Source organism: Puma concolor, chromosome B1, assembly GCF_028749965.1.
Source record: "Puma concolor isolate L17-30 chromosome B1, mPumCon1.1.hap2, whole genome shotgun sequence".
NCBI classification, from domain to species: Eukaryota; Metazoa; Chordata; class Mammalia; order Carnivora; family Felidae; genus Puma; species Puma concolor.
This window is the reverse complement of record NC_141670.1, coordinates 116,318,021-116,345,027: the sequence shown is the minus strand read 5'-3', so window position 1 is coordinate 116,345,027 and position 27,007 is coordinate 116,318,021. Positions and strand designations below refer to the sequence as shown.

The 27,007-nt window shown below is 39.0% G+C and overlaps 1 protein-coding gene across 9 annotated transcripts in view; it reads left to right on the top strand.

Annotated features, from left to right (window-relative positions):
* The window catches only part of SGMS2 (sphingomyelin synthase 2), a 172,974-nt gene that overhangs the window by 131,312 nt on the left and 14,655 nt on the right, over window positions 1-27,007 (top strand). For 4 of the 9 annotated variants that reach the window (XM_086704448.1, XM_086704443.1, XM_086704449.1 and 1 more), the window contains 2 exons: window positions 20,769-21,468; window positions 25,152-25,269. In XM_086704448.1, the coding sequence (XP_086560574.1) occupies window positions 21,014-21,468; window positions 25,152-25,269 (573 nt within the window). In that variant the 5' untranslated portion in view covers window positions 20,769-21,013. Of the gene's footprint in view, window positions 1-19,734; window positions 19,945-20,146; window positions 20,335-20,411; window positions 20,668-20,768; window positions 21,469-25,151; window positions 25,270-27,007 lie in introns of those variants that run through there. The other 5 variants (XM_086704445.1, XM_086704444.1, XM_086704446.1 and 2 more) reach the window with 4 other exon arrangements.

Genomic DNA, 27,007 nt, shown 5'->3' with positions numbered 1-27,007 from the left:
TTTGCATGATCATAATGTTGATAAAATTGTTTAAAATACGTATTTGTAAAATACTTTTCCCAATAAAAGCTTTCTTTATGACACCCAGATATTGACTAAGTATGTAATTCACATTTGAAAGGCTTTATGATTATTAAATAGAATGTTTAATTAAAATGCTCTGGATTTTCTTACAATTGGCAAATTTTGAAGCAAAATCTGATTTGCATCTATAGAACACCATTTATAAGAGGTTTGTGTAGTAATTATGCATGAATACATAGGTCAACAGGCAGATGTAAAGAATAGTAACCATACTGTGAAAATGTCGGACGCAAAGGACCCCAGAAGGGAAGGTTAGTTTCTAACAAGCCCGAAGTTATAAATAGGCACTTGTTTTTAACTGGAGACTTGGGGAGATCCTGTGTCTCCCTCTCTCTCTGCCCGTCCCCTGCTTGTGCTCTCTCTTTCTCTCTCAAAACTAAATAAATAATAAACATTAAAAAAAAAAAAAAGATATAAAGTCACAAACAATCTTCCCCAAGAAGAAACTGAAGCAGCACAGTCACTGTGGGGAAGGACTGACCACTGACCATTTGAGCAGCTGTCCCTCTCTCTCTCTGGTTTTGTTCCCAGCCCATTTCCTGCTTTACTGGCTTTTTTAAAGCCCTTAAATGACTCTCTGTGGCCAAAATCCATTGCTTATTTTGACTTTAAAAAAAACTTACAATAGACCATTTCAAGCAGTTATACTGAAAGTAGAGACAACCGTGTGGTGAACCTTATCAGCTACAACAACTGTCACAGGAAATCTTTTTCATCATCCCCCCCACCCCTGGATTTTTTTGAAGCAATCCCAATATCTCATCATCCATCTGTACCTATTTCAGTATGCCTGTTTAAGATAAAGGGTCTCTTTAGAACAAACAAAACACCTTACTGCCATTGTTCCTTCTAAACAAAATTAACATAATTTCCATAATAATAAATATCCAGTCAGGTCACCTTTCCTCAGTTATCTCAGTTTTTTGTCCAAGACTGCTTCTTAGAGGGTGTTGTGTCCTGACATTTGACATTGCTTACAAGGACCTTTGTAATCTGGCCTCTGCCTTCCTTTTACAGGCTTTGTTCTTGGGATGAGTTTTTCCCTTTCCCTAAATCCTGTGCTCCCAGCAATATTTACTTAACTTCTGTTCCCTTTACTTGCAATATCCCCTCTTATCAGGCCTTTACATAGAGTGGGGTTTTTTAGCAGCCTCTTCACCCTTACCCTCTTGCTTACATACCTGCCTCTCATGTGTCAGGTCTCAGAGTGTCAATGTCATTTCCTCCAAAAACCTTTCCTGCTACAATTTTTGGACCCAGAAATGAATTGTCAAGTACAGTACTCCTGGCCCAGTGAGGTTACAGAGCCCAGTGTCCCCTTTCCCCAAGTCTCCATTTAGTTTTTTTTTAATGTTTATTTATTTTTGAGAGAAAGAGAGTGCAAGCAGGGGAGGGGCAGAGAGAGAGGGAGACACAGAATCAGAAGCAGGCTCCAGGCTCTGAGCTGTCAGCGCAGAGCTGGAAGCAGGCCTCGAACTCACAAACCCACAGGACCATGACCTGAGCTGAAGTCAGACACTTAACCGACTGAGCCACCCAGGTGCCCCTTGAGTTTATATCTTCTTAGGGAACCCTTCTCTCAATGTTTTCACTTTTCACTCTAATAGTACAAAATACAAGTGGTGCCTGATACTCCCAGCACTATATCAGCTTTCTTTTTTTTAGGTATCTTTTTGGTGGATGGATTTAATCCATTTAAAATTTGTTGTGGCTATTGATATCCTGCCCTGTGTAAGTCAGGATGTTCCTGACCTGAACTAAGCTGGAGAAAGCAGAGTTAAGGTGATGGGAGGAGGATTAAAATGGATAGGACCTAGAGTGATTGTCAGTGAGCAGAGGAGGGAGTTAGAAGCTGAGAGGATAGCTAAGATTTTGTTTATCGCACACTTAAACCCCCCCAAATGAACTCTTTTCTTCTCAGTGCTCCCCATCAACCCATAATCCTTTTTGACATTCTTAATTTTTTTTTAATGTTTACTTATTTTTGAGAGAGAGACAGAGCGTGAGCAGGGCGGGGGCAGTGAGAGTAGGAGACAGAATCAGAAGCCGGCTCCAGGGTCTGAACTGTCAGCATAGAGCTCGATGCGGGGCTGGAACTCATGAACTGTGAGATCATGACCTGAGCTGAAGTCGGACGCCTAACCAACTGAGCCACCCAGGCACCCCCCTTTTTGACATTTTAAGATGTACCTCTAAAGTATAGATCCATGTGAACCAGAATGTAATTCTTGCTCTTGTTCGGTCTAAGCTCTGGAAATGGGCTCCCAATCTCCTATTATTGCTGCAGATTATGCTACAGGAGATGTTAGAAGCAGAAACAAAACAAAACCCAAATTGGAAAACAAAAAAAAACCAAACTTCTTTTCTAGCCTGTTACTTTATTTCAGTTTTTTAAATGTATTTTGTTGATAGCAAAAGTATATTTTAAAAAACAATTTCAGGTGATTATTTATAGCCAAATACTTCTATTTATGTAGGGTTATCAATGAAAATTAGATTGAATAGAAATAAGACTATGTATGGAATTACATCTTTCAGCTTCCTGATGCTAATTGAACATTGAGTTTATAGTGTTTCCTGGCTACCTCATGGCATCATGTTCATGTTCAGTGCTTTTAATCATCCTGTGTTTTTCTAAATCTGCTTCACTCTGTAGAAAAGAATTCTGACCATAGTTTACTCCCAAGGATAGACCACTGCTAAACTGAATAACTACTTCACTGATCTTCCATTCACTCCTGATTTGTGGAGCTTGTTATTTTTGTTTTTCTTTATTTTTTTTAAATATTTAAATTCCAGTTAGTTAACATACAGTGTAATATTAGTTCCAGGTGTACAATATTCCTACAACACCTGGTGGGGCTTGGCATTTTTAAAGGGCTATTTATTAAAAAAAAAAACAAAAAAAAAAAACAAAAAAAACTATTTTACTTTTTAAAACCTTTGTTTTCAGTTTTCATAGACTTAAAATTCCTGTGACATTTATTACACACACACACACACACACACACACACACACGCACATGCATCTCCAGTCTTCTTCCCCCATTTTAAGTTCATTATTTGAATTTTCTTTTCACTTGTACTTCTATCTGGTATATATGGTTTTACTAAACTTCAAATGTTTTTTCAGGCTGTAATCTAATTTATAAAAGTTGTTTTTATTGCTCTTTGGTCTTTTTAAGTCACTTCTGTCTGGGAAGATTGGGGGGAGATACTTAACCAAAAAAATCCCTTGAGAATAGTAGCCAGGCTTCTCTGCTGCTACCTTCCTTAGCACTCAGAGCCAAATTCTGCACAGAACGGAAGGCCAGAAATAATTCTGCCTTCTGTGTTGACTGCCCATGTATTTGCCTTACCTTCCAGGCTTTCATCAGTGAGTGTAGTAACAGTTACTACATATTTAACCCTTGAGTATTGCTTGAGTTTGGTCACTAGACTTGGGGTACAGGTTTTGAAGTTTTCTATATCCGTAGTTTCTATCCTATCTATTAGGATTCAATGATAAAGTTTCTGCATTGTAAGTCTAATTGGATTCTAAATCCTCTTTAGGTATTTGCTACCTTCAACCTTTCTGTTCCTGCATAATTGTTTTTACTCTTCCTGTGATTATAATATTGCATCCTTAATCTTTTCTTAAAAGCCTCATGTGGGTTAAACATTTCTTAGAAGACAACACTGGGGCGATCAATTAAATAAAAGTCCATTGTGATGTATATAATTAGAATATTAAACACATGTTTTATTTTGGTCTATTAGAAATGGAAAAAACTCAAAGGCAAAAATCCATAATTGACTAATTATTGGAGCATTTCCAGTGGAATCCCTTTTTAATTTTAAAAAGTTTGATTTGCACAGGTTTCTTAGAGCTATTTATATTAATTGGATCTCAGCAGGATGGATGATAGATGTTCTTGATATACCTTTGACTTGGTGATACACTGATTTTTTTTTTTTTCTGATTAAGAGTATTCATGTAAAATGTTTAAATTGACTGTTACCTTGTAAGCCCAGAGATTCTAGTTTGGATAACCCTCCTGTTACTCTCTTGCCTCATCTTGGCTTTTCATCGTAACAATTTTAGTATATGTGCTGCCGAAGTGAACACTTTTTCGTAACAATTTTAATCTTTTTTTAATGTTTATTCATTTTTGAGAGAGAGAAAGAGCGGGAGAGTGAGCAAGCGCACACAGTGGGGGAGGGGCAGAGAGAGAGGGAGGCACAGAATCTGAAGCAGGCTCCAGGCTCAAAGCCACAGATGGTGAGATCATGACCTGAGCCAAAGTCGGACCCTTAACTGACTGAGCCACCCAGACGTCCCCAATTTTAATCTTTATATTGTTGTTGTACACAACAGAGTATAAGCTTGTGGGGGAAGTGACTTTTTTAAAACTGTGGCATCCCTACAGCATTTCCTATAATAAACACTAAATACCCTCAAATGAGTAATTATCGTTGTCTTTTTAGGCAATAAAATCAAAACATGCTGCTTATTTATTTTTTCAACACAAAATGGAAAAACGTAAATGTTCCATGTAATATCACCTGTCTCGTAGCCATGTTGATTTATTTACACACACAGAACAGTTTTTCCCCACAATAAAGAAACATGCTATATATGGAAAACATTTTACAACTTACTTTCTTCACCTAATGTTGTATGATGGTATGATAGTATTTTATTGTACAAATGAAACCTATTTATCATGTAACCAGTCCTATCTTGATGGACAGTGTGATTGCAGTCTTACAGGTCCAGAATCACTTATCTGTATTTTCAAAAACTAAACTTCTAAAAACTAAAGGCCCTCCTGACCTATCTGTTCCTCCTCCCCTCCTCCCCTCCTCCCCTCCTCCCCTCCTCCCCTCTTCCTCCCCTTCCCCCCCTTCCCTTCTCCTTTTCTCCTTGCCTTCCCTCCTCCCTTCAGTAACCCTTGGTGTCACAACTCTTGAACTATCCAGAAGCTCTTTATAGTCTTTATTTACCCAACTTAATGAGAATATTTTCATATGTCTGGTTCAGATATATTAATATTTGAGTATCTAGTGTTTCCCCGATCCAGCCAAGGGGGTAGGGGTGAGCTGTGTGACCTAATATAGCCTATACTTAAGTTTTTCTGGAATTCAAAGTTCTGAGTTTTAAAGTGCATCTGTTGCCCAAAAATTCTATTGAGTAGACTTGGAAAACAATCTTCTCATGCTTATGCTGGTATCTTTAGATAAATTCCTAGAAGCAATTCTAAAAAGTGTAATATCTAGCTTTTGGAATTAGGGAAAAAAGCACTAATATAATTTTTTTTTAAAAAAGAAGATATGGAATTAGAATTTTGTGGTATTTGGGATTATTACTCAGTATGATTTATGGGTTTTTGTAAACTTTTAAGGTTTCCAATCATTCTTTGAATTTTTAAAAGTAACTTTTATATATGGTATACTTACTGTTTTGAAAAACATTATTTAATGATCATTTGGCAATTTCAGGTTATTTCTGAAGTTTTGTCACAGAACAGAGGACAAAAACTATTAACTGATAATGAGTACAATGAAGCAAAAGTCCACCAAATATCAGGAGAAAGGTTTTTAAAATACATAAGCTTAAAGCATCCACAGTGCACAAAAATTACCAATATTTGAAAAGAGGGCTTGGGGATCTGCATTTTTGACTGAACCAACTTCCCCATCAAATCCCGTTTGGCCTCATTCTCTGCTACTTGGCAGCTAGTTAAAGGAGGCAGTCTTCCCTCCTTTGTTGCAAATAAACCCTGCAGAAGGTATCACGCTTCAGTACAATTAAGTCTCTTTTTGAAAGTTGACACTAACTGAACACCAATTTAATTGTGTGTGTATGTCAAGTTAGGGCTGTACCATTCAACTAGCTGTTAGTTTACCAGGCTTTGCCAAGGAGCAGCAGTGATGCAGGTGTGTCTAAAAACAATATTTGAGGGGCGCCTGGTTGGCGCAGTCGGTTAAGCGTCCGACTTCAGCCAGGTCACGATCTCGCGGTCCGTGAGTTCGAGCCCCGCGTCAGGCTCTGGGCTGATGGCTCAGAGCCTGGAGCCTGTTTCCGATTCTGTGTCTTCCTCTTTCTCTGCCCCTCCCCCGTTCATGCTCTGTCTCTCTCTGTCCCAAAAATAAATAAACGTTGAAAAAAAAAATTTAAAAAAAAAAAAAAAAAAAAACAATATTTGTGGGGGCGCCTGGGTGGCTCCGTAGGTTGAGACTCCGATTCTGACTCTTGACTTCAGCTCAGGTCATGATCCCGGGGTTGTGGGATCCAGCCCCATGTTGGGCTCAGCACTGAGAACTGAGCCAGGAGCCTGCTTGGGATTCTCTCTCTCTCCGTTCTCCCCTCTCCCCAGCCTGAGTTCCCTCTGTCTGTCTGTCTGTCTGTCTGTCTGTCTCTCTTTCTCAAATTAAAACACACACACACACACACACACACACACACACACACACACACACACACGACTTTGTAGACATGTATTTTTTATTGCACTTTATTGAGGGAGTGAAGACATGAAATAAAAAGATTTCAGTTGGTAAGTACTTCCCTGAAAGCAACAGCAACAACTATACATGGTTTCAGGTACTTGTAGATATAAAATGTTACGTTTGTAATGAAACATTTTTAAATGTGGACTGCACACAAATGTAGGAAGCAGAAAAATCTCCTACTCCTACCACTTGGACAATCGTTCTTAATATTTTAGTGTACTTGTGCTCTGATTTTTCTGTACATGCATTTTTTACATACTTGGAATTGTACAAAACAAAATACCTTTTTAAAAACAAACACATTCTCCCTATTAACTCTGTCAATACTGTTATAGTTAAAATAGCCATCAGCTTTCTCTTGATTACAAGAATGATTAATGTGGAAAGTGGAAAATATAACTTGGAACAAGGAAAAAATTAAAATCATCTTAAATTCATCAAGCAGGATTAATATTTGGTATATTTTCTTCAGGTTTTTTCTATGTAAATATAACATACATCTTTACATTACTGAAATCGTATTGTATTTCCTGATCGTTAGAATTGTAAACATAATCTTCATAAACTATTTGAAAATATTTTTGTGTTTAGATATGTGGGTGAGTACTTTTATTGTAGAAAATTTGGAGAAAATAAAGTACAAAGGAAAATAAAAATAATTGATAAATCTCACCTTCAGCATTAACATCTGATATTCTTTTGGTGTATTTATTGACTTGGTTTTTAAAAATTCATACACTTACACTTTTATGAAAATAATATGCTGTTTTTTAAACGGTAAGTTTAGGGGCGCCTGGGTGGCGCAGTCGGTTAAGCGGCCGACTTCAGCCAGGTCACGATCTCGCGGTCCGTGAGTTCGAGCCCCGCGTCGGGCTCTGGGCTGATGGCTCAGAGCCTGGAGCCTGTTTCTGATTCTGTGTCTCCCTCTCTCTCTGCCCCTCCCCCGTTCATGCTCTGTCTCTCTCTGTCCCAAAAAAATAAATAAACGTTAAAAAAAAAAAAAAATTTTTAAACAGTAAGTTTAATGTATCTCATGGATGCTTCAAAATGTCTACTGTGGACATTTAGATGCATATTTAATGTATTACATATGTTTTACTGTACTTCATAGATGCTTCTAAATGTCTCCTGTAGACATTTCGATTTTTGTTTCACTGAATATATTTTTGGATAATGTTTTTTCTGTATTAAGACTTGTTCTAAAATATATTCTCAGTAGTAGAGTTACTATGTCAAGAGGTGTAAGCATTATTAAAGCTCTTGACATGTTTAAGTGACACCTGGGTGGTTCAGTTGGTTCAATTGGTTCTTCTGACCTCAGCTCAGATCATGATCTCGCAGTTCATGAATTCGAGCCCCACATCAGGCTCTCTGTTGTCAGCACAGAGCCCGCTTCGGATCCTCTGTCCCTCTCTCTCTGCCCGTCCCCTGCTCACTCTCTGAAAAATAAATAAGCATTAAAAATATTTTTTAAACAAAGCTCTTGGCATGTTTAAAAAGAGACAGAATTTCAAAAGAATTATACCAATTTATGATCCTACCAGACATTCATTGCAATTTTTATGCTCCTTTCCAATTACAGTTTAAATTATAATTTAATGGACTTTGTTTGAAGGTAACTTTCCACTGTTCTTATCCACAGATGACAATAGGGTAGAAGTTTGTATGTTAATCTGTCAATGAGATATACTGTAGGAAGTTTTTGTTACTAGTAATTGGGAGATACTTAGATGCAGGAACTCTTTTGCCCAGGATATGTCAGAGGAGGTGTGGGGGAAATCAGCTCCAAATAGAAATTAAGGAAATGAGTTCTGGCTATAAGACAGGACCTAGCAGTTTTATCCCCTACTTGTGTTTCCTTTCCTGCCCATTCTCCACTCGCCCGGAGAATAGCCCAGCAAAAAAATACTCTCTGTCCCCCTTCCTTCTATGCTCTCCCCACTACATTTGACAGTGGACTGTCACAATCAGGGTCCTGTAATCACCTGGCTTTAACATACAGAATATAAGAATGAACAGCTGACTTAATGTACAAAGAAAGTATAGGGCCAAACCCCCAGGTGGAAGCCTGGATTAAAGAATAATTAATATTTTATATATTATTTATATAGAAGTTATTTATATTTATGTTATAATTACTAGTTTCTGTATAATAATTTCTGCTAAGTGAATCTCTGACGTTTTTTACATGATAAATTTTAATTGTGGTTATGTTGACAATTACTATGGTAGTAATATTCCAGTATAGGTAGTCCCCAGACTTTCCAACACTGTATTGCTGGGTTGCAGCACCTACCCCCCAGTCCCTGCCAGTTTGGTTTTCCATCCAAATACTCAGGGCTTTCCTGCTTTTGATAACAAGGATTGACGCTCCCTTCCAGTGCCTCTCCTCACTCCCCAAGCTATAAACCACCCTTACACAGAATAAATCTTACTCTGGGCCCCTAAGAGCCATTTAAGTGCAGCCCTGATGTCTATACTTTTCCATATTCTCTTTCTCTTTTCAGGTTTCATTGTAAAAACTCTTACTCTTTTTCTGCTATCCCTTTTCTTTTCCAATCTCTTCCCTCTTTTTCTAATTATCTCCTGGAGGCATAGCTTAGGTGTGTTGGAACTAAATGTCTCATGTTATGGTATACATAGAAGAAATACAAAAGAAGACCTGTGTGTCCTGTTCTAGATTTTTGCTGAAAAGAAATGGGCAATTGGCTAAGGACCTTACATAATCAGTGGTGTATATCATCTACTTTGTGGTCCTTATTCTATCACAGTCCCTGCGCTTTGTGGGGAGGGGCTCACACTCCATCCTGGGTACCTTCAGTAGACAACAAAAGATACATTTGTTTATTAGAAACTTTGCTTTGCAACTTGTGAACCAGTGCACGTGGTCACAAATGGAAAGAATAAAAGTCTTGACTAAGCTGTCTCCCTGTTTTGAGGGAGGAATGTGTCGAAACATTTTGATGCAGCTGAAGGTTCCTGGATCACTTGCTCTCGCTGAAGACATCGGGCATCGGGACCTAGTTCTGAAGAACCTCATTTTCCCTCTCACACCATGCCAGTTGGCAGTCATTTTGAGTATTCAGATACTTAGCCACTAATATTTACTAAAATAATATTCAAATATTATGGTGTTTAAACCAGATTTATTTCCTTCAAATGAAAAATTTTTTAATATGCAAACTTTCTGGTAACAATTACAGAAATGAACACTTTGTGATAGTTTCTTCTTTAATTTACTAGGACAAGTGAAAATTCAGTAGGTAAACATTTTATAGATATAGTTCAGATACCAATATAACAGTCCCTTGCATTCCTTGAAATTGTTAAAATGGCATTGTTAGATTCAAGATTTTAATGTTTTAAGTTACTTTTTTTTTTTTTTTTTTTTTTTGCTGCCTTTCCCCCATGTGTACTAATCCTTGTGTCAGGTTGGGTTTGAAATCTGGCTCCCTCTTCAGAGACCTAAAATTAGGAAACATAAATCATCATTATTAGGTTTTTTGCAGTAACAAAATCCTAGATTACAAGCAGATTGGTCAAATAAGTGCTTTTGAGAAACAAATAATGTATTTAAATACAACATAGCAGTTTAAATTCTGAGAGAAACTAGAGCCAAATATAGTGACCTTAATGGCTTTGGAGAAAGTATTGCTTTTTATAGTCTCATACCATTTGAAAGCAGTGGCTTGTTCGGCCAGTCATGCAAAAGAACAGCTTTGTGGTTGGCATAAGAAAATGAGAAACGGAGGCTTTATACAGACCTTTCTGGGTCTTCTGTGGTCTGTTTCCTTTGCCTTATAGTGAAAACCATGCTCTGCCTTGAGGAACCCAGGTGGGTTGCAGCAAGGACTTAAAAACATAAAGAAATACCTAGCCTTCGTGTTCCCCACACACCTTTGCCCTCTCCCGAAGCCTATGTAACACCACACCCAAATCGCAACAAGCAGATGGGGCAAACCTGCTGAAGGTCCAGCTCCTTAATTTTTCGGTGTTTGATTCTTGCTACCAGGAAGTGCTCCCCCCAAAATCTCTCCAGTTGTATTAAGCTATTTCTTGAACTCTTGAACCTGTTTATTGGCACAGCACTAAGCAGAAATACAATAACTGTTGTATTTTAGGTTCCTATCAAAACGTCTGATTCTAGACTTTAGACCTGTACGAGGAAGTTGTATCGGAGCGTATCTGGGTGTCGTTTCTCCAGCAGTGCTGGGGATTGAGTAAGCTTCCTGTTCTTCAGCATCAGCTCTCCTCTGTTACCACACTGTGTACGGACTGCAAGTGCCTGGTTAAATGTCGCTCCTAAAGCCTCACCTTTGCCTCTGCACTAGAGCAAGATCACTTACCTCCTTCCTGTCGTTCTTGCTTACAGGCGATTTCACTCAAATCCCAAAGTGGTGAGATTCTAGTAAACAGCAAGGAAAGCTTCAAGATATTGTTTTTAAATACCCATTTAAATAGGCTATGAAATTGGATAAAGTATCCCCACAGTGAGGTCACAGTGGGGTAGAGGGAGAAATCAATAGGTGTATTTCTTTTTTTTTTTTAAATGTTTATTTGTTTCTTAGAGCAGAGCCGATGGGGGCAAAGAGGGGGATAGAGAGATTCAAAGCGGACTCTGTGCTGACAGCAGAAAGCTGGATGTGGGGCTTGAACTCAGAGAAACCGTGAGATCATGACCTGAGTCAAAATCAAGAGCTGGCTGCTTACCTGACTGAGCCACCCAGGCACCCCTCAATAGGTGTATTTCTAAGCAACCTGAAGGGCATGGAATAAAGAAGCTCCATTAAAGTAGAGAATTATTAAATTGCTATTCTTTGTTTCCTTCTCATTTTTTATCATGGTTTTCCAAAAATAAGATATGCTTCCAAATCTAAGAACATTTTTTATTTCGTTGATGAGGAAATACACTGTTGACTTGACTGTGATCTCTTTACTTACTTAGAATGAGGTCTTCTGATATTTAGAACATGTTGTGTGGTCTGGAGACTATGTGAAATTGTTGGCCCTAACTTCTGCTTTTCGTTTAGACCAGCCACTGTTCTTAGGAAATAGAAGCTCTCATTGCAGACTTAATATATTTTAAAACTATTAAATGGAGTTTTTGTGGTTTCCAGAAACATCCTCATTTCAATAGGTAATCTGTGCTCCCGTTGCAGAGTAGTAAGTATTAAAACCCAAGAGAATCGGTTTCTAGGTGTATAAATCTTTGGGGTATATAAGGAAGAATAGGAATGTAGAAACAGGTGATTATCACTGTTGTTTAGTTAGGCTGTAGATTTAACCTTTCTGGTAAAGCCTCCAGGGTATTTATACTAAATAAGTGCTGGCTGCTTTTGTTTGATGGTTAAACATGCAGCAGGTAGTGCTGGTGTGGGGGTGGGGGACAGGGGGAATGATTCTAGTGACCAAATGTCTGTCCTGTATCTTGTGAATTGACATAATTACAGTTCAGATTATTAAGAGTACAAACGTCTGTTTAAACGAGAGGGGCTTTCTTTTGCTCATATGCTAAAGTAGATAAGCATTTTGACACGAAGGCAAGACTTCAACTCAGCTTATTCTCTGAGGCCATGGACATATCATACTTTGCTGGCAGTGAGTTCAGAAAAGAGGAGTGGGAAGTAGAAAATTCTAGCCTCATTCTACCAAACACTAAAAACACCAGATAAAGAAAGAAGAAACCACCAGGGGAGTCCCTCTATCCCTACCCCCCTGAAATTCTCTAAGCTTTCCTAGATGTATCCAGAATAGAGGTGGGGAGAAGGGTTTGGGGCAAGCATAAGCCAGCCTTTGGGCAAAGCGCATGATGTGTCCCTGACTCTACCCCTTAACTCTGAGAACGTCTGCTTTACAGTATACCTAAAGGAAACTGAAGAATTATTTTAAATACTTCCTAGTCCTTGACCTCGATTTACAGCCTTCTTCTGTCTTCAGGTTCCCAATCTGTCTGTCTTGTCCATCTACACATTCACTCATTTATTCGCCTCACCCCACCTTCCACATTGTACTGCAGACTGTCACCTTGTCTTTCCCTGTGACTCCAGCTCTCTGAGTGGAGAACTCCTATTGGAGAACTTCAGTCTCAACCCCAGGGTGACAGTTTTGTCTTTTCAATATACACTGGAATCAGATCTGATCATCAGAATTTTGCAGCCATTGGCAATAAAAAGAATAGCAGCTAGGAAATAGAAGCCAGATTTTGAAACATCCAATGGAACATTTTGCTAGTTATATCTTAGTGAAGGCACTTTATTGTGTCACAGGTAAGTCAGAAACAGTTAATACAGGCCACGCACTGCTCCCCCTCTCCTGCTGCACTGTGGCCTGAAGATGATCCCTTCTTGTGAAATGCTCCCAGTGCCACGGTTTACGGGTTTCCAATTGACACAGCTAATATTTGCTCTGGGTAAATAAATATTCCTTTCAACAAGTATTAAATTATCTACCCCACCAGTTAAAGTGACCAATTTTTTTAATGTTTTATTTATTTTTGAGAGTATGCAAGTGGGGCAAGGGCAGAGAGAGAGGGGGACAGAGGAGCTGAAGCAGGAAGCTTCAGCACAGAGCCCCATGTCTAGTGACTAGACGCCGTCAGCACAGAGCCCCATGTCGGGCTTGAAATCCTGAACCGCAAGATCATGACCTGAGACGAAGTTGCATGCTCAACCAGTTGAGCCACCCAGGCGCCCCCCAGTTTTTTTTTTTAATGAGAAAAACAATGGACCGTTTTTTTAAATTCTTTTAATAAACTCAGTAAATTTTGATTAATTCTGTTAGAGAACAATCCATCTTTTTTTGGTCACTTTATATTATTTAGCTACAAGGGTTTTTTTGGAGTACAGGTTACACAGATTTTATTAAGCTGTTTGATTTTCATTGGTTGCTTCTTGAACTTGTCTGCAGAGAACTTAGAAATGTGTATTGCAGAATCACTGCTAAAGAAGTCCTCAGTTGGTAAGTACTACCCTTGACAGGGATACGTCAGTCAGGAATATAATGAGTGTGGGATAGTCCTTGGTTTTCTGGTTCCTTAGAAAGAACTTAGCATGACAGTCTGTGGTTGTTTTGTTTTGTTTTGTTTTGTTTTGTTTTGTTTTGTTTTGTTTTGTTTTAAAAAGCTTCATGAGGTCATTATTACCCACATAGTAAAAAACTCATTTGTGGGGCACCTGGGCAGCTCATTCAGTTAAGTACCTGGCTTCAGCTCAGGTCATGATCGCACAGTTCATGAGCTCGAGCCCCACTTCTCACCATCTCTTCCTTTCTTTTTGCACCTCATGGGATTCTCTCCCTCTCTCTGCCTCTCTCTCTCTCTCTAAAGTAAATAAATAAATACATACATACCTACCTCATTTGTTTTAAGGGTGCAATTAAATGATTTTTTTTAATTTACAGAACTATGAAACCATCATCCCTTCTACTTTAAGGCCTTCACATCCCCCCAAAAGAAACTTGCAGCCCGTTTCTAGTCACTCTCCATTCCCACCAGCAGTCCCAGGCAACCATTGCAATATCCTGGATCTTTCTTCTATAACAACTGAACTGATGTCTACTCTGCCTTCATGAAGGATAGTAAATCGGTACCAGAAGCCAAAACATCTGTCCTCTACCCAAGCTATCTCTCCCAAAATTTAGAGGTTCGGTTTTATCTTTTAAATTTAAAAAATTCTTGGGGCGCCTGGGTGGCTCAGTCGGTTAAGCGTCCGACTTTGGCTCAGGTCATGATCTTGTGGTCCGTGAGTTCAACCCCTGCACCGGGCTCTGTGCTGACAGCTCAGAGCCTAGAGCCTGTTTCAGATTCTGTGTCTCCCTCTCTCTGACCCTGCCCCATTCATGCTCTCTCTGTCTCAAAAATAAATAAACGTTAAAAAAAATTTTTTTAAACCAATAAATTAAAAAAAAATATTTTCCCAGATCCATTCCCAGCATGCTGTCACCCTACAAAGCCTGCCCATTTCCCTAATTTTAAGTCTATCATCATACCTATATAGACCCAGTGGCAGTATAAAAACTTATTATAAAGCTCTGATAAGGACTCTTTTCTTTTCTTTTCTTTTTTTTAATTTTTTTTCAACGTTTTTTATTTATTTTTGGGACAGAGAGACACAGAGCATGAACGGGGGAGGGGCAGAGAGAGAGGGAGACACAGAATCAGAAACAGGCTCCAGGGTCCGAGCCATCAGCCCAGAGCCTGACGCAGGGCTCAAACTCACGGACCGCGAGATCGTGACCTGGCTGAAGTCGGACGCTTAACCGACTGCGCCACCCAGGCACCCCAAGGACTCTTTTCATGTTAACTTTTGTTGAGAAAGTATTTCACAAAAATACATGATAATTTATTGGTAAATTATAGATCTTTTCAGTTCTCAGTATTCAGAAAATTTTGTGAGTGCTTCTGAAATAGAATCCCATGATTGATAAGATGCCTTCATTATCTGCAAGCATAGTAGGACTTTTGCCCATTTTAGGTGGGAAGAGTTTTATACAAGCTGAGCTCTAAGATTAGAGGAAAAGGTAAGGTGTTTTGATCTCTGAAAAAACTTTATATGCACGACATATCTTAGCTAAAATGGATCTTATTAACATAAAGTGATATATGATAAATTCAAATGGTAGTTTATTAGGAACAACTATAGTTAAAAGGTAGATAGGGGTAATGGGAAATACTTAATTGGCTCCTTTGTTCTTCCTGTCACAAGAGGGGTGAATTATATATTGACATTTTCTCTAAGTGTATACAAATTTTTGCAAAATAACGGAGATTTAAAAATGCCTCTGATGTTATCTAGAGGACTTTCCTAAGTATTTGTGTATCTCTATTTAAAAAATAATAATAATAAGGGGCGCCTGGGTGGCTTGATCGGTTAAGCATCCGACTTCAGCTCAGGTCATGATCTCACGGTCTGTGAGTTCAAGCCCCGCGTCAGGCTCTGTGCTGACAGCTCAGAGCCTGGAGCCTGTTTCAGATTCTGTGTCTCCCTCTCTCTCTGCCCCTCCCCTGTTCATGCTCTGTCTCTCTCTGTCTCAAAAATAAATAAACGTTTAAAAAAAATTTTTTTTTAATAAAAATAAAATAAAAATAATAAGCTTGAGCCTGGGTGGCTCAGTTGGTTAAGTGTCTGACTTTGGCTCAAGTCATGATCTCGAGGTTCAAGCCCCACATCAGGCTCTCCGCTATTAACACAGAGCCCACTTTGGATCCTCTCTCTCTCTCTCTCTGCCCCTCCCTCTCTTCCCCAAAATAAGTAGACATTAAAAAAAATGTTAAAAACTCATAGTTGTCACTTTTCTTTTCCTGACTATATTGTTGACCTCTTAACATAATGGCACCAGAGGTGGTGATGTGCCATTAAGAATACAGGCTCCTGAGGTCAGGGATTCCTGGTTCTAATCTGGGCTCTGTTCTTTCTCCCTGTCTGGCCTTGAGCATCTCACTTTACCTCAATTTCTTTAAAATATTTCCTAGGGTTTTATGAGGATTAATTAGGTAAGTAGCATTTTCTGAGAACTATTTGTGGCTGTTTAATTCTACAACTTGACTTTTTAATGGCTTTATGGTGACAACTGAGTTGTTTTGTTTTTAAGTCTGAAAAGCTTTTATGTCTGTTAAGAAACTTATCAGGTGTTTCTTTCCACTGATTTTCCATTCGTTAAAATTGTTTCAAGACCTAGTTTTTCCTAAGACTTTAAGCTGAATGTATAAATTTTCTTTTATTCATAATTCCAATTTGCAGATGTTAAAAACACATTTCCTTCCATCAGTGTTTAACTTCTTTCTTTAATAGATGACCTCTTTTTAAACATTAAAACCCATTTTTAAACTCAGATAAGTTTCCTTAATTTTTAAACTACATTTACACATTTAATATGTCTTGTCTTCTTAACTACTACAAATGCACAACCAGGCTGCCATAGGGATCTAGTAAGCTGTGCATTTCTAAGCCCTGTGACAAGAGCTCATGTCTATACTCAGTCTCCACTACAGGCTGCCATCAGTGAGCCTCAGGTCAGGACTGTTAAGAAGATATGTGCATCATGAGTTTGACAACCATACCTTTTCTGATAGCCTTGAGTATCTGTCACATGGCCCCTTCCCCAGTTTTTAAAAACCATAACCTCTGAGATGAATTACTGAGATTCTCCATCTCCTATTCAGATCTAAGTTTGTCTTTAATTGGGTAACTGCATCCTTCTTATGTAATATTTCTATGCTTGTCTCACACTTTATAGTTACTACATCAAAACATAGTATTTTATGATAGTGAGATAACCATAATTCATTTAACCCCCTGTTTTTGGATACTAGATTATTTTCAATTTTCTCATATCAATGACTGTTGAAAACATATATTTAGGGGTTCCAGGGTGGCTTAGTTGGTTAAGCGTCTGACTCTTGATTTCAGCTCAGGTCATGATCTCATCATTTGTGGGATCAACCCCATGTTGGGCTCTGCACTGACAGCGTGGAACCTGCTTGGGATGCTCTCCCTCTCTCTCTGCCCCTCCCCTGCTGGAGCATGCACACATACACTCTCTCTAAATAAATAAATAAACTTTAAAAAAATGTAGAAATATTTTGTGTACATTCTTACTTCCTTTGGATAAACTCAAAATAGAATAACTCAGTGTCATTACCCTAGTATTATGTAATATATAACCTAATACCTACCAGTGTGAATCTTGGAATTGTTTTGTCAAATTACACAGACAAATCCTATTGAGATTATTAAGGGGAATAACTAATGTATGAATATGGTCATATCAAACCCTTTATGGAATAGAGGTGACAGAAATAAAACAGAAGCTAATAATGTGTTTTCTTGGGGCACCTGGGTGACTCAGTCGGTTAAGCGTCCAACTCTTGATTTCAGCTCAGGTCATGATTTCACGATTGTGAGATCAAGACCTGCATCGGGCTCTGCACTGGTTGTGGAGCCTGCTTAGGATTCTTTCTCCCCTTCTCCCCTGCTTGTGCTCTCCCCCCACCCCCTAAATAGTAGTAGTAGTAGTAGTAGTAATGTGTTCTTGTAATTTGACAAAGATTCTAAAGTTTATTTAGGGATGAAAAGAGGAGTAACACCAGATACTGAAACATATTACAGGATACCGGCATTGAAAGAATGTGTTTCTAAATGGATAATTCTATTCCCTTTATTGAATACTTTTTCCCCCTGAAACCAAGTGGATGTTGATTTGTATCAAATGCCTTTTGTACTTCCCTCAAGATAATCTGTCTTTTCTGTTTACATATGTTTGTGTTTTCTTACAATCATTTCCTAATTTGAAACCTTACTTGCACTTCTGGAATAAGTCATTCTTTGTCCTAAAAACAACCTAACAGAATATAAGTGTAAAAAGTTTCAGAGTTTTGCGCTTTCCTTCAAAAGGAAGATTAGTCTATACAGGTCTTTAACTTTTCTGGGGCACCTGGGTGGCTCAGTCGGTTGAGCATCTGACTTCGGCTCAGGTCATGATCTCACAGTTCGTGGGTTCGAACCCCGCTCCCAGGCTCTGTGCTGACAGCTCGGGGCCTGGAGCCTGCTTCGGATTCTGTGTCTCCCTCTCTCTCTGCCCCTCTTCCGTTCATGCTCTGTCTCTCTCTGTCTCAAAAATAAATAAAAACATTTAAAAATTTTTTTTAATATTCTCTAGGTTAACTCCTGGTATTTTGCAATGTAAGGACTTGGAAAGGTTTCATCTGCCTTGTGCTCTGGCATAGTACCGTAAACAAATGAACCAATGGGATTGCTGTCCATCGAAACTTTTGTGGTTTTTGTCACTTTCCCAGATACTTACTTGGTAGCAAAGGATCACCATAGAAATGAATATGTTTGTAGTCATCATCTCGGTGACATTGTGTCACAAAATTGGTTGACACAGGATGAATGTGCTTTGTATATTCAGTCTTCTTAATGAAATCCCAAGGAAAATATCAATCCTGCTACTAATGACGATAAATGGGCTTTGCACACACCAAGTGCTCTTACTCCCAGTAGTGCAAAGCTCTTTATGATTAATTATTTCAGTCATCCTCACAGTTGTCCCATGAGGTGAGTGGCTGAGTGCTTCCTCTTAGAAAAAAAAAATAATAAAACAGGTAACTAATTGGATTTTCTTCTGTTCTACATTTTGTGTTCTAGAACTGGATAGCTACCTTATAAAGACCGCCAGTGGACGTGGGTTTCAAAATCACAAGCTTCTTTCACATATGAACACCAGGCTAGGAGCAGATGTGGAGTGGTAAAGTTGGAGAGAATTTTGATGAGTTTGGCAAGAGACTATGAGTGGATTAGCCTAGATGTGGTGAAAAGAGACAGGCAACGACTGAGTTGGTGTTTTGGCACCTCCATTAGAAGTGGTAATCCAGAGTGTCAAAGTTTGGTTTTTGCAAATATTTTAACAAGACATCTCTTTGCTATTTGTACTTACTCTTCCCACAACATTGTGCTAGGGTTCTACAAAGGATCTCTGTCAATCCCAGTTTCCACACAGGGTTGCTGGTCCTTTCTCATCCTGCTCTAATGTTTTAGTGCCTGGGGCTTTTCACAGGGACCATAGAAAGGTGAGATGTCTGCTTCTCAGTGAGACCTCTTAGCCTGTGTCCGTCGTCCAGTGACCATCCGTTTCTCTCCAGGTCACCTTATGCCGTCACTTCCCTGGAAGTGGACAGTGCCTCTCTGTAGACACAGCTTGTCAGGGGAGCAGAGATACAACTAAAACTACGTTTTTATCTAGTGATCACCTTGTCCTTCCTTTTACAGTACACCTTTCTGTCTTCCCCAGTAGTTTTGTTGTCACTTGAGCTCTGTCTCCTCAGACTGCAAGCTCTTCGGATGAATGCTCAGGCCAGGCATGTTTTTTAATAAACTCCTTTTAATTGCCTCTGCGTCGCGCCCTCGGCGCTGAGGTGTTCAGGTGCACAATAAAGGCGTGTGGTTGATCTATTTGCTATCCATACTGCCAACAAATATTGCCTGTACTTATTGACTGTGCCATTTTACCTTTTTTCCCTCTTTCTTTCATTAAGTGAAGGTTTAGCTGTCCTGCTTTGAGTTTTTCCTCCTCCCTGTTTTTTCCTAAAGTTCCCCTGAAAGGGAGCCCTTTAAAATGTGAAGAATTACGCTGCAGTTGTGCAGTGTACTCAGGGTGGGGACTAATTACGAGGTTCGAAAACCTCTTCAGGTGGCTGGGTTCTGCAGCACGACTAAAATACTGCTTTCCTAAATTGAGAACAGCTGGGGCTGTGTTGCTAGCAAGTATAAAAGAGTTGGTGCTGGGGCTCTGCGCTGTGAAGAAGTCTTTGCTCTTTGAAGCCTGCGGAGCCTCCGCCGAAGGCACCCTTTCCTCCTCCGTGTCGCGGTGGTAAGTGCCTGGAGCTGGTCCCCAGGGTGTCAGTTTCTGTTGCGCGGTAGAAATTGTGCCGGCTGCCTCAAAATGTGGTTCCTTACTAATTTAGCATGTCAGCTGGAGGATTTTTATCTTTCTCGAGTAACAAGTGGAATGTGTTCCCTGAATGAAAACATAGCTAAGGCTTTGTGTGTCTTTTCACTGTATTATTTTGAAGGCTGTCCGCGTTCCTGATGTGTGGTGTGCATCTCTAAATATAAAAGGATAAACTGAGGCAATGCCACCTTAAGTACCTTGCATATGTGGTTCTTGAATCTGTTCTGAGAAGTGGTCGTTTAAGAAGACTCCAGGAAATAAAAAATTGAGTCTTTGTCAAGTGAAGAGAGTAACGATTATTCAATGCATGTAAGCACCTCATCAGTTTTTTATTCTTCCAGGTTCACAGAAAAGCTACAGTCTTAGGAAAGAATGATGTGGTCTCTGGAGAGGTTCTAACTTATTGTGACTTCATGGTTAGCAACAAGTAATAGTGTCTGATGAAGTATTTGCCAAGTTGGGTCCTGATTTTTATTTAAAGAGATTTTAAAGGGATTTATTAAAATGTTCCCATTAATACTGACATCAGCTCAGAAAGAGACAAGATTTCCAAGATAAGACAACTCAGTATTTTACAAATAAACTCCATCTCAACACCTTTCACCATGTTCTTATGATATATTTATAAAGCAAATGGCTTTGGTATTTGCTTCCTTATTTTGATAATGCTTTTGTTTTGTTTTGGATGGTTAACAATTGGACATGCACCGTTTCTGAACGTAGTTTTGTTTTATTTTTTACAGGTGGGTGAGTAACACCTCTGGGAGAAAGAAAATTGGCTTCCTTTCTTGAAGGTGGTGAGTGTACAGCAGGTAGCTGCATGGAAGGAACAGTAATCAGATGGCCACCTTCTTCACTTTGTGCTAGGAAACAAAATCAGTTATAAGAGTCCATGTTGATCTCGGAAATAGAGGGATTTGAAAAAGTTAAGTTTGCACAAAGAACAAGAACTTTACCATCTCCTTCTTGATCTGAAGACTGGGGAACCATGGATATTATAGAGACAGCAAAACTCGAGGAACATATGGAAAATCAAACCAATGATCCCGCAAATACTTACACAAGACCTGCCGAGCCTGTTGAAGAAGAAAACAAAAATGGCAACAGTAAACCTAAGAGCTTATCCAATGGGTTGCGAAAGGGCACCAAAAAGTACCCGGACTATATCCAAATTGCTATGCCCACTGAATCAAGGAACAAATTTCCCCTGGAGTGGTGGAAAACAGGGATCGCCTTTGTGTACGCTCTTTTCAACCTTGTCTTAACAACCGTCATGATCACAGTTGTGCACGAAAGGGTGCCTCCCAAGGAGCTCAGCCCTCCGCTACCAGACAAGTTTTTTGATTACATTGATCGGGTAAAATGGGCATTTTCTGTATCAGAAATAAATGGGATTATATTAGTTGGATTATGGATCACCCAGTGGCTGTTTCTGAGATACAAGTAAGTAGGTCTAATAATTTTGGGGGGACTTGCCGTAAGCTTGTATTTAAGGGAGTAAATATATAATTGAAATTGTCTTCCTCAGTTTTGTCCGATAAATTCATTCCTAGCCAGGCATTTGATGACAAGAAGCCATCCAAAGATCTACCTTATTGAATAAGTAAGCATTTGTTGAGCAACTGTGTATGAAAGGGGCAAATATGAGGACATTACAGATATGCTGTGGTTGGTGATTCAGAGTTGATGAATGTAAGGTGCAGTTCCTGATTTTAAGCAACTTGGTACTGTGGTATCTGAATGATAAGTCAAGAGGCTTGGAAAGGAATAACATTCACATCATCATGCTTTTGTTATTTTAGGCTTTTAACAGGTGGGGAATGGAGTAGACTGGGAAGTGTTTTTCTCTTATTACTCATAATGTGATGACTATATTGGTCTATAGTCAATGGCGTTCTTTGAGATTTGCTTCTATTCAGGAGTTCTCAAATTTTACATTTCCTTTTCTTTTGCCTATTGGGAATCCAATCACAAGAGTTTTAGAAATTGAATTTAGATGTGGGTCTATGAAGTTTGGGCTTTAGACTTCTAAAGTAAACACACTGTCCAGTTTCCCCCGTGGCACCACAAAGGAGCTCTTAGTTCACTGGTTTCAGTCTCCTTGTTTTGAAACAGGAGCAATCAGGAAGTAGGAAGCCAGGTACTTTTGCTTTAAAGACACTTAAAAATAGGACATAGCTCTGAAGTGGTTATTTTTGCTTCCCTGTGAAATCTCGCTGCTAGCCCATAAAAACAAGGCCCCTCAATTCCCTTTTTCATTTCATTTATCCTTCGGAGATTTGTTCTCTACTAAGATTCTAGCAATTAAATCACTAAAATATAAGTTTGATCAAAGCATTGTTCATAAACTGAGGCTTTTGAAAATGTAATATATATTTAGTCAATACATACTGTTCAAAAATTCACAAATAGGATTTTCACATTAATACCACAAGATCATTTTTAGAAGAAAAAATTTATGTCATATTGTTCTTTCCATTGGTTGTTGCTTTGAGAATAGAAGAATTCAGTCTCTATTTGCTGAAGAGTTCCCCAAATTCAAGTTTGTAGTTTCGAAAACTTACTCTACAAACCAAAGTCATTCCTAAACATTTTCTTTAATATGTGTAAGTAAAAGATAGCCATCAACTGCCTTTTACTAGAACTTTTTGCTGCCAAAGTTGTTAGTTATGGTATGCTTTATGCCAAAAGCAAACAATACATTTGTTGAACTTTAGTGTTTCTCTTTCTGGTTTCTACAGTTGACACTGAAAATAAGAGAGCCTGCATAGGCCAAAGGTGTTTGCTTTCTCCTTTAATTTAGGCCAACATTTTATTTGTATCTATGTGAAAAGAGATATTTTCCAGGGTCTGGTAAGTAGCTGGCTTCTATCCAGAGGTACAGTCTCGATTTATTTGAATCTTCATCTAAAGAGTTGTTATGCACTGCCTCTCCATGACCACCTGAGATTTTACCATGTCATAGATGACCACACATTTTAATGATACCCACCATTTTGGTCACAACCCATCATCAGAAATTTGTTGGGGAAATCATACTAATTTTTTTTCACTTTTGAGGTAAAATTGTATCATGTATTTTAGTAACTAGTAGAATAATTTTTGTAACATGTTTTGAACATCCTGGCTAAATGAGAAATCCTACTTGCTCTTCTTTGTTAAAGCATCTTCAAAGCTGTGGGGCGGGGCGGGGGGGGGAACATTAGCTCTAGTTATTTTTCTAAATAAGGTTGCAGAGTGCACATTTTACCTTCTAAGTTAATTTTCAGTTCTGAGTACAGCTGAACTCAGAATGCTGGAATGAATATAATTGACTCATAATAATTCCTGCGTATTACTTCACCTTGTCTAACAGCATGAAGCACACAGTTCAACACTTTTTGGGTCTGAGCTAGAAGCAAAGAATGAATTGTTTTTGACTTAACCAAATGGAGAGACTCGGCACTGTTTATCGCCCATTCCTTTTCAGTACTTGAAAAGGCATAGTTAGCATAGCAAACCTTTGAAATAAATGGCCTTGCACTAAATAAATACTTTCATCTAATAGTCTAGGTATTTTTCTTCTCTATATTTTGACCCCAGAAACCCTGGAATATTCTTAAAATAGTTACTGGAAACATGCAACTAAAATTACATTTGTACATAATTCTGTAAGTTAGAAATCCTAACAGTTACCTGAATTAGACCTTGATCCACATCAGATGAAAGTCTTGGAGAAAACTAAAAGTATGCCACATACCTGAAACTGCCTATTTTTCCAGAAGTCTTTGATCAGTATTAGTTTTGAAAGTTTGAGAGCTCTGAAAATGGGGGACCTGGAGTAATACAGTTTATGTGCTAGGGAAGTCACAATTAGCAATTCGAGGGGCTTTATGGACCCCGCCCATCTCTGAACCCCCAGAGCCCAGAGTTTATAGACCCACCCCTAACTGCATAGCAGAAAATGAGTTGTCATCTTCAACTGGACATAAGGACACTCGGAACCCTCAAAGCCCATTCAGATACCCGTGAAGCAGTGGTGCGAGCAGGCAGGGCCTACCCCTGTGGAGGATTCCTGAGGTGTGCTCAGAGTCACCCTCTAGGAACCACTGCCTTGGAGTGAGGACTTAGTGGTCCAGGACAGGGACTAATATCAGTTTCCACCAAAAAATCGAAAGTATAAAAGGACTTGTGGGATATTTATTTATTTATTGCTTTTTTGGATCAAGGTTGAATAAAACAATGGTAAACTCATCAGTTAAGAGCTTCACTGGTAAATGCCCGTAAATGCACAAGGATACTTCGGACAGTTTCAAAATATAATTCTCTGAAAATTGGGGTGCCTGGGTGGCTCAGTTGGTTGAGCGTCCGACTTCGGCTCGGGTCATGATCTCACAGCTCATGAGTTCAAGCCCCGTGTCAGGCTCTGTGCTGACAGCTCGGAGCCCGGAGCCTGCATCGGATTCTGTGTCTCCCTCTCTCTCTGCCCCTACCCTGCTCATGCTCTGTCTCTCTCTGTCTCTCAAAAGTAAATATTAAAAAAAAATTTTTTTTAATTCTCTAAAAATCTATATAGTCATAGACAAAATAGTTCATGCTCAAGTTGTGAAAATCCTTTTGGATGGTCTCCAAATAAACCTTGCTTATATAACTTAGGTTAAATTAGTTGTCCCATTTCCCTATGTGTCCAATTATATAGTATCACCTTGGCTCATTAGTTAATTCCTCTGTGACTGGCTCGTTTATACCTTGATATGTTCTCAAGAGAAGGTTTTATTAATGCAGTGAGTTGACTGAAAACATAGTTCATTGAATTCTTTGGCACAAAGAGTAACTTTTTTAGGAGAGGTGGTTGTCTAGAACCCTCAGTCAACTTTAACTCCCCCACTCCCCACAGACACTCCTTTTGGGTCCCAACCCACCTAGAATTATCACAATATGTGAACCTCTGTTTCTGAAAGCTACAGTATGGCCTCTCCATGGGATTGCAGGGGTGGGAAGTTCACAAATAAGCCTTTGAGCTGTGAAACTGTGGTCTGTTAATGCCACTCTGTATTATTCTTTATTCTGTTAAACGTTGTTTGATAATGCATTAGGAGCAGAAACAACAAGTAAACTTGTTTTCCCCACCCCTGTTTTTCCTTTAGGTCAATTGTGGGGCGCAGATTCTTTTTTATCATTGGAACTTTATACCTGTATCGCTGTATCACAATGTATGTTACTACTCTCCCTGTGCCTGGAATGCATTTCCAGTGTGCCCCAAAGGTAAGTACCTCTGAATTACCATATAGAGGAGATGAAGAAAACGATTATTGAACACCTGCTCCCTATTGACATGCTCTTTAGACACTTCCATATGTGTTAACTGCAATCTAATATAGTTTTTGTTTCTCTTTAGACTTGGGGGAAGAAATTTAAATATGTTCATAAAATGTGTATCTTTGCGCATTAGACTTTCATTTTCTACTAACTAAAAGTTACAGTGTTTAGTTTAGTTTCTACTAACTAAAAGTTTTAGTTAACAAAAAGTTCAACTCTGCTTTTTTGCCCTCTTATTTACCTATTCATTCATTCATTCGTTCATTCATTCAAGTATTAAGCTCCTGTTCTGCACCAGGCCAGCGCTGTAGCAACAGCAATGACCAAAACAAAGTTTTTCTTTTTCTAAAGCTTATATTCTGTTGGGGGATGACAACTGAGAAATAAATGCACACCTTGTCACATAATGATATGTCAGGTTGCTATCAGATGAAAAACAAAAGCTGAGTAAGGGTAACAGCGATGCTGAGGACAGGTACTACTTTATACAGAGATCAGAAAGGCTTCTGTAGTAAGAAAGCATTTGGGCAGGAAACAAGATAAGGAAGTGAGCCATGTGGTTGGGGGGAGCCCTAAGCCAAGGAAATAGCTTAGTCACAGTAGATTTAAAAGGTGTCAGGAGGCTCATGTGGCTGAGTAGAGGTGGAAAGGATGGAGGTGGGACAGGCCTTGGGTCCCCTAGGCCCTTTGTGGCCCACTGAAAATGAACTTCAGTGGTGGTGGCAAGAGGTGAGGAGAAGTCATTCAATTCAAGATGAATTTTGACAGTAAGGCCAACAGGATGTGCTAATAAGTTGGATATGGATGTAGAAGAAAGAAGCTGAGGATGACCCCAAAGTTTTTAGCAGTTGGAAAGCTAGAGGGGCCTTTTGCTGGAATACATTGTGGGAATAAATACTGAAACTGTCTTAAGCAGGGTTTACAGTCTCTCCAGGTAGAGCCACTTCGTGAGAGAGCTGTTAATCATCTTAGACCCCAGTATGTCCTGGTTTATAAAAAAAGAAGCATACAAATCATGTGCTTTCTGGACAAGGGAGTAAAGTCTAACATCATATTTTACTGAACACTAAGCAGATGTCCAAGGTGGAAGGAAAAATAGAGTTGTTCTAAGTCAACAGTCTCCCTCACCAAATATAGGTGTGGTTTGGAGAAGCTATAATTTTCCAAAGCCATCAAAGCAGAAAGTATCTGTAATTAAAACAGTGTACATATTGAATTTAAACATTGGCTGATTTTTAGTGAAACTAATTTAAGGCATGGGAGAAGTTCAGAAATGTAATAAACACTTCTAAGGGGTTATTGCTATGTGTTAAATGAAGAAATGGGCACAGAAAAGAAGGCAAGCCCATCCTAGTAATGGATGAGGTTTGCAGAGATGAGTTGCTATGATTATAGAAAGAAAGTAAATTAAAGATCATCCTCCCTGGAAGAGTTGCAATTTTCAGAAGCCACATCAGTAAACATACCACTGGATCACCAAGCTACAAATACTCCCAATGGAAGCTCTGGTGACATCCTAACTAAATAGCCCCCATGTTCATTTGTCAAGACCTCTTCCTGAAGCATAAGCAGGCTATAGGTGCCTGAGTAATGGTTCGGTAAAACAAACACAAATCATTTTGACTAGAGGTGATAGGGTGTTATGGAACAAGAGTCAGAATTGTGTTCTAAATGTGGTTCAGCC